This window comes from Oncorhynchus gorbuscha, linkage group LG18 (genome assembly GCF_021184085.1).
Source record: "Oncorhynchus gorbuscha isolate QuinsamMale2020 ecotype Even-year linkage group LG18, OgorEven_v1.0, whole genome shotgun sequence".
Lineage (NCBI taxonomy): Eukaryota > Metazoa > Chordata > Actinopteri > Salmoniformes > Salmonidae > Oncorhynchus > Oncorhynchus gorbuscha.
In genome coordinates, this window is record NC_060190.1 from 49,205,555 (window position 1) to 49,220,519 (window position 14,965).

Genomic DNA, 14,965 nt, shown 5'->3' on the forward strand with positions numbered 1-14,965 from the left:
TATGCCTAGACTGTGTGCAATTAATAACGGATACATGTGGCACAGTTGCAGCCTGTTTTCCAGCATCATCAGGGCTTGAGGACTGGTCGGGTCAGACTGGAAAAGTTTATGATGACGTCATGGATGCAGCATAAATGGCTTTGGTGTGAAGCCCTGCCCCCATATGACATCAGCTGTAAAACCTTGTGGATAAAACTCCCCGTCGCCATTTTAACAGGCTCACAGAAAGAAGGTTATCCGATTGCTTTGACTCATTTATATATACCCTGTTGTATTTGGTTGGTTAGTTAAAACGAAGGTCTTCCCTGCAGTCTTTTTGTGATAGCTACATTTGTACCACGTTTAAACGAGTTGTGTGTAGTACTTTCTTAACATTCGATTGCTAGTTCTTTCAGAAAAATAGCATTCGCAATGCCGAGCCACCCGCTGCGCGTGGCGGTGGTGTGCTCGAGCAACCAGAACCGCAGCATGGAAGCGCACAACATCCTCAGGTAACATTACTGGAAGACAAACTACGACGACATGCCACGAAGCCGCAACTTTTGATTTTCAGCGGCCTACTTTAAAAAAAACTTGGTTGAGAGCTCACCCTCCTCCACACAACAATGCAGGCTTGCTACGCCGACCGCAGTCTGTTTGCGGCAAACGACGGGTCGACGCATTTTTATTACACTAATATGGTTAACTTCCATATTTTACAAGACTGAGACGTATAGGTCTTTATGAAGCTCAACTAATTACGAGTGTCACACATGGAGAAAGGGCGAATTAATTTTTTCCTCGCCGGTGTTGACTACCGGAAGTAGGGCATTTTTAACTCAGTCGGCAAAGCCGTCAGTCACTAGCTGGAAGTAACTAGAACAAGCTGGTTAGAACTAGGTAGGCAACGAACCAGTCAATTACCTGAAATTGTAAAAATATGATTAGAAAAAAATTGATACAAATAGTTAGACCTGCTATGCATCACATAGAATTTACTTTCATGTTCTGGGTTATTCCATGAAAGGATCATAAAAGCAATTGTCCCCCAACAGCCTCAAAATGAAGTAACTTTTTAGGCAGGGTAACACTAAAATAATACATCTTACGACTAATTTGTCATTTCGCTAAGTTAAAAAAAACTGATGGAAAGAAAGGTAAGGAGAGCCTATTGGGTCATTACAGAATATTCCTGCAATATGGCTCTTGTAATGAGAACTTCATTGATGATGACATCCACGCATTTCCCCTGCTGTGGTCTATGCTTTTCGCATTGTATGTGCTGGTCTGAAAGTAACCATATTTTCCCGTTTCAATCTCTATTTCTTTCCGTTTCTATAGCAAACGTGGCTTTGACGTGCGCTCTTTTGGGACAGGGTCCCATGTGAAGCTACCTGGTCCAGCACCGGACAAGCCCAATGTGTATGACTTCAAAACGACTTATGAACAGATGTACAACGACCTGGTCCGCAAGGACAAGGAGCTGTATCCCCTGCACACTTGCATTCACACACACCTTAAACACAGCCCCATCTCTTCCATGTTTCCTTTCTTCAGTGAGTTGTTCTCTTAATATTCACTGGAAATATACCAAATTATATGAATGAAAACATGAAGGGTCACTGAACATGGAGGTGCATGTTAAAGTTTGTGATTTTGTAGTAAAGGATGTTCTAACCTGATCCCAGATCTGTTTGTGTTCTTGCAAACACCGTTGCTGCACTTGTCGAGCCAAACATTGTCATGACAGTGAATGACATGGGAGTTTGCATGATGGCTCATACAGACTGGCACTCAGGCTAGTCCTCACATTTTTTGTGAGATTTATCACATGCTGTCACATTGCTTTTTCTAATGAGTGGGCTGCATGAAAGATTTCACTTTTGACAGGTTCATGTAAACAAGTATCCATTTATCCTCTATACCCAGGTAGGTTGTTTCTGGACCCAGAAACCAGAAGATCTAGGGAATGAATATATCTCGGGTCTTTCCATATCAAGACCAGGATGTAGACTAAACAAAACATCAATGCTGGTTTGTTGAGCACTATGTATTTGACCCAACTACTAGTCTGTGTAGTTTATATCTTGCATTGTAAATTGGCAAGGCACTACTGTTGAATGTGAACATTCATTCCTTCTGTGCTGTTTTAGTATATGCTTCCACGTGTAAATAATTTAACCCCCTCCTTCCACTACAGGGCTCTCAACCAAACTCCTCAGAAAAATAAATTTACCATTGAAGCCAAGTTCTTATCTTTGAAAAGGCATCAATTCATATAACTCTGGAGCCCACATGGTTCAACCTTAAATGGACTCCTACTGCTACACTTGGGATCTGAATCAAGTGGATAGGTGTAAGCAGGAAGGTGAACATTGGAGCTATTATCATATTGTAGATGCCAATAAAATCCTATCACATCTACTGAAGTGCATAGCAGGGTAGGGGCTAGCAATCCATTTGGGATTCAGAATAAGACTGAAGTATTTGAGACAGTTCTGTGTTAGAAGGTATGCTCGCTTGTGTTTTAGCTGTACCCCTGAACATTTTAGGACAACTGAGATATCTGCATGCTTGTAAAAAAAAGGGGGGGGGGTATGAATTGTTAGTGGGGACTTAATAACACTCCTTTCACTTCCCAAGTCCCTATTTTAGGAGTGTACAAGAGTTGACACCCATCCTTACAGTGCAGGCAAAGATTGGAGATCATTCCTGTAATGTTTTCTGGACTTCATCTCCCTCTTCCAAAACCCAGCATATTTTCTCCAAATGTAAAATTGTTAGGTGAGGAAGGTGAGTTTATCTAGAATACTGTACTGGTAGTTTATTAGATGCCAGTTATTTGAAGTTATTCAACTTCCAAAGATAATGTCTTTCATGTGTTTTTATGAGTTTTGGCCTCTAGAGGGTGTTGTCTAACTGGCGTGTCAATCTGAGACATTAGATATATTTTCATAGATCCCTTAATGTTTGAGGTCTTGTGTGTGGTCTCTCGTCTTGCTGTGTTCCTTGACCCTCAGCACCTCAGATACACGCAGAATGGAATCCTGCACATGTTGGACCGCAACAAGCGGATTAAGTCCCGACCGGAACGCTTCCAGAGCTGTAAGGACCAGTTTGACCTGGTCATCACCTGTGAGGAGAGGGTCTACGACCAAGTGCTGGAGGGTGAGGGGACTGGTGACCAGAATGGTGGAGGGATTCACATGTCAAGTTATGAACTGTTGTAAATGGGGTTTAATGCATGTGAAATGCAACTGACGTATTGAATACGCTTCCATGAAAGCATGCATAACTGAAGTTAGTCTAGCGCTAGGCCAATCTGTCTACATGTTGATCAACTATCACTACTCTCCCACTCAGACCTGAGCTCTAGGGAGCAGGAGACCTTCACACCGGTTCACGTCATCAACGTGGACATCCAGGACAACCACGAGGAGGCCACACTGGGGGCTTTCCTCATCTGTGAGCTGTGTCAGTGTGTGAGTGTCTGTCTGCCCATCCCTACGCAGCTACAATCACACAGTTACTTTGTCATAGGGAATGCCAGTTTTTGTTATAGGAACATGGTATAATGGGGAGTCAGAGACTCTACTCCTGGGGTACATGGTGGTCTTTTTTTCTACAGTGTTGAATGAGCTCTGCTCATATACATGTTGGTGACATACAGTACATGTAATTGAAGATGGTACACGGGGCATTTTGTGGTGTTGGGATGATTGTGTTGAGAGCTAGCAATGGTGCATGAGTTAGTGGTATGTCTCTGTGATTCTGTTAAACTGGGACTTAAATTGTATTTGATGCATTTGCCTTGCCCAGTGTAGCAGGTGTTGTGTTCAGACTGTCCCTTCTCCCCGTCTCAGATCCAGCACACCGATGACATGGAAAACGAGATGGACGAGCTGCTGCAAGAGTTTGAGGACAAGAGCAACAGGCCTTTCCTCCACACAGTCTGCTTCTACTGATGCGCCTGCTACCAAATCTGCAATATCATACGCCCCCTGACCAAACATGCACGTTTATACACAGGCTCGTGTGCACTTCCGTATGAACTTACTGATTACTTTTCACACAGACCTACACAATGCTCAATCTCTGCTGTTGGTCAGGGCCGAGGGTGAAGGGATGGTTGCTTTCTGCTTTCTCGATTAAGTGGACAGGCTCATCCCTCCCTCCTGCTCTGCCTTTCCTCCTTGGGGCCAAGGTGGGTCCAAAGTCCTCCCCCATTCTATAGTGAAACCACTGACCCGCCTCCCCACAAAGAGAAATGCCTCTTTTGTCAAAATCCTCTACCTCCAAAGGAGGATTTTTTTGTTCAAGTGTTGCACAGTGATGTGGATTGCAAAGCAACATTGATTTGAGTTCCTCTTAAAAAATGAATATATTTTTTATTTTAAGTATACTTTGTCACATTTACTCTTTATTGTGGAGAGTAGTAGTGTTTACGGGATAGAGTGGAGACGGTTAGGTATGAATGTGTGACTATCTGAGTGTGTACCAGTAGTTAATTAGGAATTAATCTAAATAGGGGGCTATATAATGAACAACCAAATAGAGACTTCAAGGTTCTCATTTTGCCCTCTTAATTTACGTTATGTATGATTCATATTTAAAAACAAGATTTGCTACCTTTTTCAGGGAGGAATATTTTTTTCTTTTGTAAATTGAAAAGAATGAAAACATTGTAATTATTTGCAAGCTGAGGACTCAGTCCATAGTGCCTGAATATTTCTGTATGTACATATGAATCCAATGAATGAATAAACATGTCGAGAAAAACATTTGAATAATTGACTATCCTTTTTAGTGTTGCACATTTTTTTCTCAGTTTAGTCAAGTAGCAGAAGCTCTTATTCGGGGAGTACCAGTACTGAGTCGATGTGCAGGGGTATGAGGTAATTTAAGGTAGCTATGCACATATAGGTAGGGATAAAGTGTCAGTGCAAGAGTTCATAAAAAATTAAAAATCAATGCAGGTAGTTGAGGTAGCCATTTGATTAGCTATTTAGCAGTCTTATGGCTTGGGGGTAGAAGCTGTTCAGGGTCCTTTTGGTTCCCGACTTGGTGCACTGGTAGCACTTGCTGTGTGGTAGCAGAGAGAACAGTCTATGGCTTAGGTGGCTGGAGTCTGACAATGTTTTGGGCCTTCCTCTGATACCACCTGGTATAGAGGTCCTGGATTGCAGGGAGCTCGGCCCCAGTGATATACTGCGCCGTACTCACAACACTGTAGCGTCTTCCAGTCGGGTTCCTTGCAGTTACCTTACCAAGCAGTGATGCAACTGTCGTGCCCTCTGCACAACTGTGTGGGTGTGTGGACCATATTAATTAGTTAGTGATGTGGACACTGACGATCTTGACCAACTCCACCATAGCCCCATCGATGTGGATGGGGGTGTGGACTGTGGACTATGGTGGTCTGCTTAAAACAAGTTGGTATTACAGACCTGGTCAGGGATATGTTGAAAATGTCAGTGACGACACTTGCCTGCTGGTCAGCGCATGCTCTGCGTACGCCTCTCTGCATGCAGTTGGAAGATTTTAATCAACAAATGTACCTTGTCAAGGTTCTATAGCCCCAATGACAGCATTCATAAAGAATGCAGTGAGAATCAATTGTATCCTCTTCCATCTGCTCATGTCCATATGGCAACATGATACTATGTGTACCATTTCAAATGTGTTTTGCCCTACTAGGCCATTTAATCACTTACCTAAGACATTGTCAGCATGCCCAACTAACATTTTGTTCTGTCCTGATCTTACTCCAATTTCACTGATTAATGATAAGCAATACAATTGTTATATTCAGTGCACAGAAACAATTGAGTGGCTGGGACACAGTGTAGCCTGGCTCACCTTGAATTGCACATGGAACATAATAATGTCAGAGAGTATGATTTGATTGATGCGGCAGTTTGTTTATACTGATAGAGGGAAGGATGGGAGGGCTGCAAGGTCACTGATTTATGGTTAATGCTAAAAGGAAATTCCCCAGAGACAAAGCGAGGGTTAAACTGACAGTCCCATATCCTAACCTCCCTCTGTCATCTCTAGTAACATACATGGATAAATGACTTTGTCCTTGCCATACATGAGCTACAATAGGACTATAGGACCAGGGTTTTTTGTTTGTCATAGGCTATTTAATGAACCTGATTCTGTGACATTTTAGATTTCACGTGACTGGCATACGAAATATGGTGGAAACTCGGACTTCCCATAGCCCATGCTAAACCAATCCAATGTGTTTACATGCGTGGGGAGAACAGAGAACTTTGAGAGTCACTGTACAGGCCTTCTGTCTACAAAGCCACACCATCAACAACACAGGTCCAATCTGGCTCATATTGGAGTTGACTGCAGTGCTGTCCACGACCGTGGTGCTGAATCCACATCCACTGGTCGCGGTGCTGTCCATGTTGCTTATGTGTGCACCCTTATAAGGACACTGTGACACTTGGATTTCCTGCAGGTTTGAGAGTCAGGACAACATTAAGAAAAATAATTTACATTTGTGACATTCTATTAATCCCTATTGGCCGGGCCTATTGAACGAGCTGTCATTCCCATGGCCCCAATCCACTCAAGCCTAATTCATCTTCCTCTTGCTTGCTTTTCCCTGATAGACATAAGCAATACAGTTAATTTTGTCACAAACGAAGCCTAGCCCCCACAGAATGGTGCGGCATACATTATTTGAACTGCAACGTCAGAGAGAGACAGATAGAGAGAGAGAGATTGAGAGAGAGAGATAGAGAAGTGTACATATCCGTTTATATCAATCGTTGTTTATTAATGTTGAAGCATGCTATCATCATCATTATCATACGCTCAAACCTTGACCTATGAATAGGCGTGCCTAGGCTACTAAACTGCTTCATTTATCTAAAGACAAACGGGCGGAAATTGATATAGCCTTTCAAAAAAATGCCTCAGCTAAATAAATACTGGAATGCACAAGGAGGGACCGTTCTTTCTTTCAGCTGCGCCAAAGTAGCACATGTTGGACTATAATATATATATATATAATATATTTATAGATAGCATGACAGTAAACAAGCAACTGCTAGAGGGAGCTAACACGGAAAACGATTTGATACGAGAAGAAAACATGCATCGATACCTCCTTTCCTAATGCTAGTGGATGCGTCTAGGTAAATAAGCTAGGCTACACCAGGAACAATGTGCAGTGGCGGCAGTCATCACAACAACGCATGGATCGCGACCTCATCCTGCCAGCTTCTGTGTTGCGGTGCTCTGGAATTGCCTAATAACAATCTCATTTCTGACATAGGCTACAGCTTTCACAACGCAGCACGCCTCCTCATCATTGAACGCACCTCGATTAACCACCTTCGCCAGTGCACAGTGTGCTTTTCAAAGGGGAGCGAAAGAGAGACTGATCCGCATCTCCTCATGTCGCGGAGAAAGGAACATTGGATAGACGAGGCAAGGATGGGGGGTTTGACACTGATTCTGCATCCATGAGCGCCTTCACTTCCAACAGAGTGTTGTTTTTTGGAACAGGTACCACTGGACAGTTCTGGTGAGAGAGAAAGAAACTGCTGTTAAGAAGTTTGGATGCAAATGGCCACAACCACCATGATCTTTATGATTTTGGGAGCTTCACTTGTGATGGTAAGAACACCGTTATGCACATTCCCGCTCTCCCTTATGTGTAACAATGTGACGTTTTAAAAGCTGTCAAATTGATATTTCAATAAACCTAGACATCAACGTGGCCTAGCTACACGCGGCTACATAATCTATAAACACACTGTCAATTGGAAAACAATTTATCTGGAGTCAGTGAATTTTTAGAATTGACATTTTTGTTTGTCATTAACTTGAGAAGTCTGGCAACATATGGTGTTATGGGAATGTAGCTCGTTTTGTCCCAGTTTACTTCTATGGTTCTTTTCAGGCAGTAGCGTGTCTAACGGACATGAACGCTCTACTCGACCGCTTTCACAACTACATCTTACCACATTTACGAGGGGAGGACCGCGTCTGCCATTGCAACTGTGGAAGGTAAAACCAACTTTTTTTTTAAATTATGCAATTTAAAGTTGTGCAAAAACAAGAGCATGAGTAAACCATTGCTTTGAAACTTCAGGTGATGTATAGTGCACTGTTTATGGCAATGGTCCATCGTCATTTCATGTTGTTTGTTATACAAACATAGTTGACTCCTGTATTTGTTGACTCACCTCAGAGGTTTGATCACTGGTGAACTAGTGATGTAAAGCATCTGAGATAATGTGTTTTCTGCATGTTGTCTAGCTCCTATCACTTTCATCATCTAATTACAGTCTGCACATCAATGATGTATGGAACAGCTGTGACCTAAGTTGAACTATGCTCCTGCCCATGATGGAAATGACTCTGGCTCAACATTCCCACAGTGTGACAGAGTCACATTGAAACACAGGTCACCTGTTATGTTTTTAGTCTACTCCTTAGGCCCACATCTTAGTCATCACTGACAGTTTAAATAAAATGAAAAACGATTTGTTTGGGGCTTTACAAAAAAATGTAACTTCAATCATTTTAATGTTACTGGAAACAACTGTATCTGTCGGTGGGTTGATTTTCCTGTGAACAACATTACTCACTCCTGCAGACAGCCATACCTCCCCCTCCCTCCCACTCAGACCTGTTATGAGCTATGGGATGTGAGTGAGTGAGTGAGTGTGTGAGTGAGTGAGTGAGTGAGAGAGAGAGAGAGATGATTAGACAGTGTAGGAGAGCAGCAGGGAGTATGTCACTAAAGCTTTGTGAATTTAATCATGTGTTTGAGTGAGATAGAGCTGAAGACAGGAAAAAAGAGAGAGTCATTTTGAGATCTCCCAGGTATTAATGAGTTGTCAGGGTTCTGGATATCAATATCTTTCACTCTCTCACATGCTTCCTTAGGTTCCCTTTTCCCACTTGTTTGTGCACTCCACATCCTCCTTTTTTGTTGCCACATACCTCTCTCCCTTGACCTTTCTGCTCACCTCAACACTCTCTTCTTGCTGCTATGGTTTCTCTCTACTGGAAGCGATGCCTGCAGCCCAGTTGGAGAGGGAGTTGGTCCACATGCATCCCTGCACCCCAACTCCCATGGGGCAGCGAGGCCAGCTGTTAGTGATGCGTTTCCTGTGCTGTCCTCCAGCTGCAGCTGTTCACCTCTCAGTGATGGGGCTGACAGCAGCACACCCACCCAACCCATCCATCTCACTCACCCAAAGCACTACAGCAAAGCATATGGAACCACACACAGCCTAACCATATACAGTATGCTCTATATATGGTATATCTAATTACCTCCTTATGTAATTGTCTCCCTCAATGCACTTTTTCTTCATTTTCTTTTCTACTTCTTCCTCTCCCCACTCTCTACCACTCTGTCCTCCCGTCCCTCCTCTCTTCTCTCGCTTTCCTCCCTCACCTTTTCCTCCCTTCCCTCTCCACTGTGTCCTGCGTTCCCTCCTTTCTTCTTCCCGTCTCCTCATCTCCCTCCATTGTCTCCTCTTTTCTACTCTCCTCTCCCTGTGTCCCCTCCCTCTGGGCTTCAGGCACCATGTCCACTATGTGATCCCGTACGATGGGGACCAGTCTCTGGTAGACTCGGCAGAGAACTACTTTGTGAGTGATAGCGTGACCAAGCAGGAGCTGGACCTGATGCTGGGGCTGCTGCTGGGCTTCCTCCTCAGCTGGTTATTGCTGTGGCTGGACGGGGCGCTGCACGCTGCCCTCAGGGCCTGGAGGGCCAAACAGCACCATGGTGAGTAAGCAGGAGGAACAACCACACAGGAAGGCTCTGAGAGGCAGAGAGACACTTTGTATGGGGAGCTGGTCCAAAAATGCTGACACAACACTGGAGGAGCTCTGGGTTTAAAAACAGTAGCAGTAGAAAGTTACTAAGGAATACAGATTTATCTTCATGGGGTGGGGGGGAAATAGGATGCTCTTTGGGTGAGTGAGGGAATAGACAGGAGAATAATTAGTCTGAAGGTGCAGAGGTATGATCTCTCAACTTTTAAACCTCTTTGGATTAGCTTTGTTTGATGAAAACTGCAGTGTCGTGAGAGCCTCAGTTCCAGAGACTACAGTACAGTGTGTAAACCTGTCTACGGTTCGATTGCATTTATGTGTGACTCAGCCATCGACCTACTTTTTCCCCAGCTCGCTGCTGTTTTTCTTTTGATTTTCTATATGTCATTTGAGGTCAGCATTGTTTTCAGGCTTAGGTATGGACAGCAGGATTTCTTTACCCCTCAGATTTCTACATGAAACTGTTGGCACTGATATAGTCATCATACATTCTTCTCATTTAGTCTAGTCACAGTGTTTCCTGTGTGTAGATCTTTCTCTTCATATTTCTATATTCAGTTGTGGGATTAGTATAATTCACACCCGGAGCTGCTTGTCGTGTAGGAAGAGATGGGGGTGGTTGGCAAAGAGGTGCAGAAATGAGTCATATACAGTATAGGGATTCAAAATCATATATTTTCAAATGGATATTTCCTCTCTTGCACACAAGCACACACTTGCATGTGCACACAAACAGCGTTCATTTTATTGTCCGTAGTTTTAAAACTGTGAGTTCAGAGTAGACCTACTGCAATGTTTCAGTGTCTTGGGATTTCTCTCTCCTCTGTACAGATTCTGAATCCCTCTCCCACGCTTAAAATTCACTATTTCTCTCTCCCTGTCTTTCTCGATTTCCAACTCCCTCCCATCACACCAATCAAATTCATGTAATTTAATTCTCCCCCATCGCCTGTCTCTCCTGTGAAACGTCTGCGGGCTTTATTAGTATGGCGGAGATGTCTCATCCTCTCTCCATCTCTCCTTTCTGCTCTCCACTCACTGCTCTCCGTTTCCCTGCTCTTTTTCCCCTGTCTCTCAGCCCATGGTGTCCCCAGACTTAAATTAGATGAGTCAATTTGGATCACACCTCCATTCTCAGATATAAATACCCCACACCCATGAGCCACACACACATACACAAACTGCACACTCGCACACAAATTAAATGGAGGACAAATCCTTCATCTTTCAATCACACATTTAATGTTGTCTATGTCCCGTCTTCCCGGCCCCCTACTTTCTTTCCTTTACTGTGTCCAGATGTGTTCTCCTGGTCATGGGTTCCCCGCTTCTGTAACCTGAGAGACCTGGGGAGACGGGTGCACCTGAGGAAGCTGGAGGACTCCAGTGGGAACATGGTGCACATTAAGCAGAAGCTGTACCACAATGGACACCCCAGCCCTCGTAACCTCTGAGAGCCATTGCACATTGGACACCCCAGCCCTCGTAACCTCTGAGAGCCTTTGCACATTGGACACCCCAGCCCTCGTAACCTCTGAGAGCCATTGCACATTGGACACCCCAGCCCTCGTAACCTCTGAGAGCCATGGCACATTGGACACCCCAGCCCTCGTAACCTCTGAGAGCCATGGCACAATGGACACCCCAGCCCTCGTAACCTCTGAGAGCCATGGCACATTGGACACCCCAGCCCTCGTAACCTCTGAGAGCCATGGCACATTGGACACCCCAGCCCTCGTAACCTCTGAGAGCCATTGCACATTGGACACCCCAGCCCTCGTAACCTCTGAGAGCCATGGCACATTGGACACCCCAGCCCTTGTAACCTCTGAGAGCCATGGCACATTGGACACCCCAGCCCTCGTAACCTCTGAGAGCCATTGCACATTGGACACCCCAGCCCTCGTAACCTCTGAGAGCCATGGCACAATGGCCACCCCATTCCACATCACCTCTGAGAGCAATGGACTGGCTGAGACAGACTGAGACCTGCTGTCAACTGACTAACCAGACTTCAGCCGCATAGGCAACTAAACAATGACTATTCAAGATATACCCTTCAAACCATACTGTTTCTTATGGACACTGGATAGAGCACTTTCCCAAGTGACCCCATGGTCTTTACCCACAGTGCACTCCTCACCCTCCATATTTTATGTAAGAAGATTGTAGTTAATGAGAATCCATTTAGGAGGGCGTAAGCAATTTTCCAGAGTGTGTTTGTTTTTCAAAATAGCTATATATATTATATATTTAGTTTTAGAATGTCAATTTTGCTAGAAGTGGGGATAGGGTGTATTGTCAGTTTGAAGAAAAATGTGTTTATTTTGCCTGAAGATGTCAGTTTTGAAATTAGAATATTTATTTTGCTCGAGGTTGTTTCTTTTTGACAGGGGTTTGTGTATTGGAAGAGGTACACTATATATGCAAAAGTATGTGGACACCACTTCAAATTAGTGGATTCGGCTATTTCAGCCACACCCATTGCTGATCGGTGTATAAAATCAAACACACAATCTCCATAGACAAATATTGGCAGTAGAATGGCCTTACTGAAGAGCTCAGTTACTTTCAAAGTGGCACCGTCATAAGATGCCACCTTTCCAACAAATCAGTTTGTAAAATGTCAAACACCTTTGGGATTAATTGGAATGCTGACTGTGAGCATGGCCTAATCGCCCAACATCAGTGCCCGAACACTGAGTGGAAGCAAGTCCCCGTTCTAATGTTCCAACATCTAGTGGAAAGCCTTCCCAGAAGAGTGGAGGCTGTTATAGTAGCAAAGGGGAACCAACTCCATATTAATACCCATGATTTTGGAATGAGATGTTCGACAAGCAGGTGTCCACATACTTTTGGTCATGTATTGTACTTTGTGTCTATTGTAGAAACTTTTCATGTAAAAACTGTACTAAAAGGGGGCCTAGGGGACGGAATGGAATTATAAATAATTAGGGGTGGGTAAGAGGACGGATATGCTGCCTGCTTGTCTAACTGTGTGGTGTGTACAGTATATGCAATGTGTTAATATTGAAGAACCATGAGTAAAGTTTGTGTGTGTGTGTGTGTGTGTGTGTGTGTGTGTGTGTGTGTGTGTGTGTGTGTGTGTGTGTGTGTGTGTGTGTGTGTGTGTGTGTGTGTGTGTGTGTGTGTGTGTGTGTGTGTGTTTTACAGGTTACAGAATTTCTTTGATATTTTGTCCAAAGGGTCATCACCATGGAAACCTGGAGACGAAATTCCAAGACTGAGAGTTTCACTCAGGAGCTCTATATAGTTGACAAAACACTTTACACTGAACAGCCATTTGTAGAGCGCCTCCATCATGGTAGCTTAGAAAGGCACTTCCTGTGGTATATGTAAGCAATAAGGCCCGAGGGGGTGTGGTATATGGCCAATATACCATGGCTAAGGGCTGTTCATATGCATGACGCAATGCCGAGTGCCTGGACACAGCCCTTAGCCGTTGTATATTGACCATATACCTCAAACCCCTGAGGTACCTTATTACTATTATAAACTGGTTACCAACGTATTTAGGGGAGTAAAAATACATGTTTTGTCATACCTGTGGTATACGGTCTGATATACCATGGCTGTCAGCCAATGAGCATTCAGGGCTCGAACCACCCACTTTATAATTATTAACTAATATCTAAAGTAGGTGCAACATGCCCTTGTCATGGCATTGGAGAGTGATGCTGTGTGAGAACTCGGTCACAATTACTGTGACACATTGGGATTCCGAATGAATTCCTTCATTTGTCTCTAGGGAGTGGAATGTACTCATTCAATTTTGACCCCCTTTCTCTTCCCTGCACCTCCCCCATGCCTCTCATCCCCATCTCTGTCCAAACATTGGTGTTGTAAAGATTAAATGTTGGTTTTATTAAAAAGGGACAACTGGGGTTTAACATTGACACATGTTCAAGATGAAAGGTAAAGTTCACCATGATATCAGCATTTATTGGTCACATTTTTACAATGACAATGAAACCCTGAAAAAAGAAACCCGCAAACTGCTCTTGAAAGTATCACTGCTCTTTAATAAGCTTTACGTATCGGCCGCAAGGCCTTCGTCAGAGCTTTGTGAGTAAAAAAAAAAAGTGCACCCTCATCCACATCCGTTCCATACATCAAATGGGGTTGGAGTCAAGGGAAGTGTTACCAAATATAACAATGTGCATTTCATAAATATTCTAAGTGTGTACCTAAAACGTATTAACCACATCTGTAAAAGCACAATGAGGACGTCGACCCATCAAGCAAGTTTTCATAAATCATTGGGTGCCAGGCTCTTCAACGCTCTCTTCTGAATGGTAGCTATAAATGCAGAGGATGCACACAGTGCAACAATATGAAGTGTGAATATCTCTGCCACCCACACACAGGAAAACGGTTCCAAATAAATGACATTATTACGTGCTCCACCACCCATGTTATCTACATGATTCATTGCCCATGTGGCTGTGTTATGAAGGTAAAACCTCTTCTCTCAAACATAATTTGTGAACATAAATGTTCAATCAGGAGAAACGACAGGGATTGGCCGGTCGCAGTACATTTTAATGACCAAAAACATGACATTTCTTCCTTTAGATTTTGTGGCATAGAGAAAGTCAAGATATCAGACCGGGGAGGTGATATAAATAATACTCTAAGCAAAAGAGAATGTTTTGGGATTTTCACCCTCCAGACATGATTTCCTAAAGGACTTAATGATGAAATGCCTGTGTGTGTTAGGTTGTAAATGTGAACATGAATGAATGCCCCCATTTCAGATACTCAAGACGTTTTTCTTGCGCTGTACCCAATGACTTATGAAAACTGCTTGGGTGGGTCGATGTCCTCATTTTGGTTTTACAGACGTGTTTAATACGTTTTAGGTACACACTTTATTAGAATATTTATGACATGCATATTGTTCTTTTTGGTAACACTTCGTTATTTTCCCCTCGACTCCAACCCCATTCGATGGAATGGATGTGGGTGGAGCTGTCTACATAAGGGTGCTAATTCACAAAAGATCTGAGGAAGGCCTTGAGGCCGATACATAAAGCTTACTAAAGAGCAGTGACACTATCAAGAGCAGAATGCTGGTTTCTTCTTTTTTCTCATCTTATTCAAAGGATACCATGCACTTGCAAAAAAAGATAGCTGTGCGAGT

The 14,965-nt window shown here is 43.5% G+C and overlaps 2 protein-coding genes across 4 annotated transcripts; both read left to right on the plus strand.

The window, feature by feature from the left end:
* The first annotated feature begins 176 nt into the window (after positions 1–176).
* Positions 177–4,766, plus strand: LOC124003936 (RNA polymerase II subunit A C-terminal domain phosphatase SSU72). Its single transcript, XM_046312589.1, has 5 exons — positions 177–491; positions 1,321–1,464; positions 3,008–3,147; positions 3,343–3,461; positions 3,843–4,766. The coding sequence occupies exons 1-5, from the start codon at positions 412–414 to the stop codon at positions 3,942–3,944; spliced, it is 585 nt and encodes a 194-aa protein (XP_046168545.1). The 5' UTR covers positions 177–411; the 3' UTR covers positions 3,945–4,766.
* Positions 4,767–6,909: 2,143 nt separating this feature from the next.
* On the plus strand, positions 6,910–11,270 carry LOC124003768 (transmembrane protein 240-like). Of its 3 annotated transcripts, XM_046312331.1 has the most exons (5): positions 6,910–7,136; positions 7,277–7,620; positions 7,907–8,013; positions 9,543–9,751; positions 10,787–11,085. In XM_046312331.1, the coding sequence occupies exons 2-5, from the start codon at positions 7,564–7,566 to the stop codon at positions 10,960–10,962; spliced, it is 549 nt and encodes a 182-aa protein (XP_046168287.1). In that variant the 5' UTR covers positions 6,910–7,136; positions 7,277–7,563; the 3' UTR covers positions 10,963–11,085. The 3 variants fall into 3 exon arrangements, with proteins under 3 accessions (XP_046168287.1, XP_046168288.1, XP_046168285.1); XM_046312332.1 differs by lacking the exon at positions 10,787–11,085 and adding an exon at positions 11,101–11,270 and having other exon boundaries at positions 6,910–7,620; XM_046312329.1 differs by having other exon boundaries at positions 6,910–7,620.
* Positions 11,271–14,965: the final 3,695 nt, after the last annotated feature.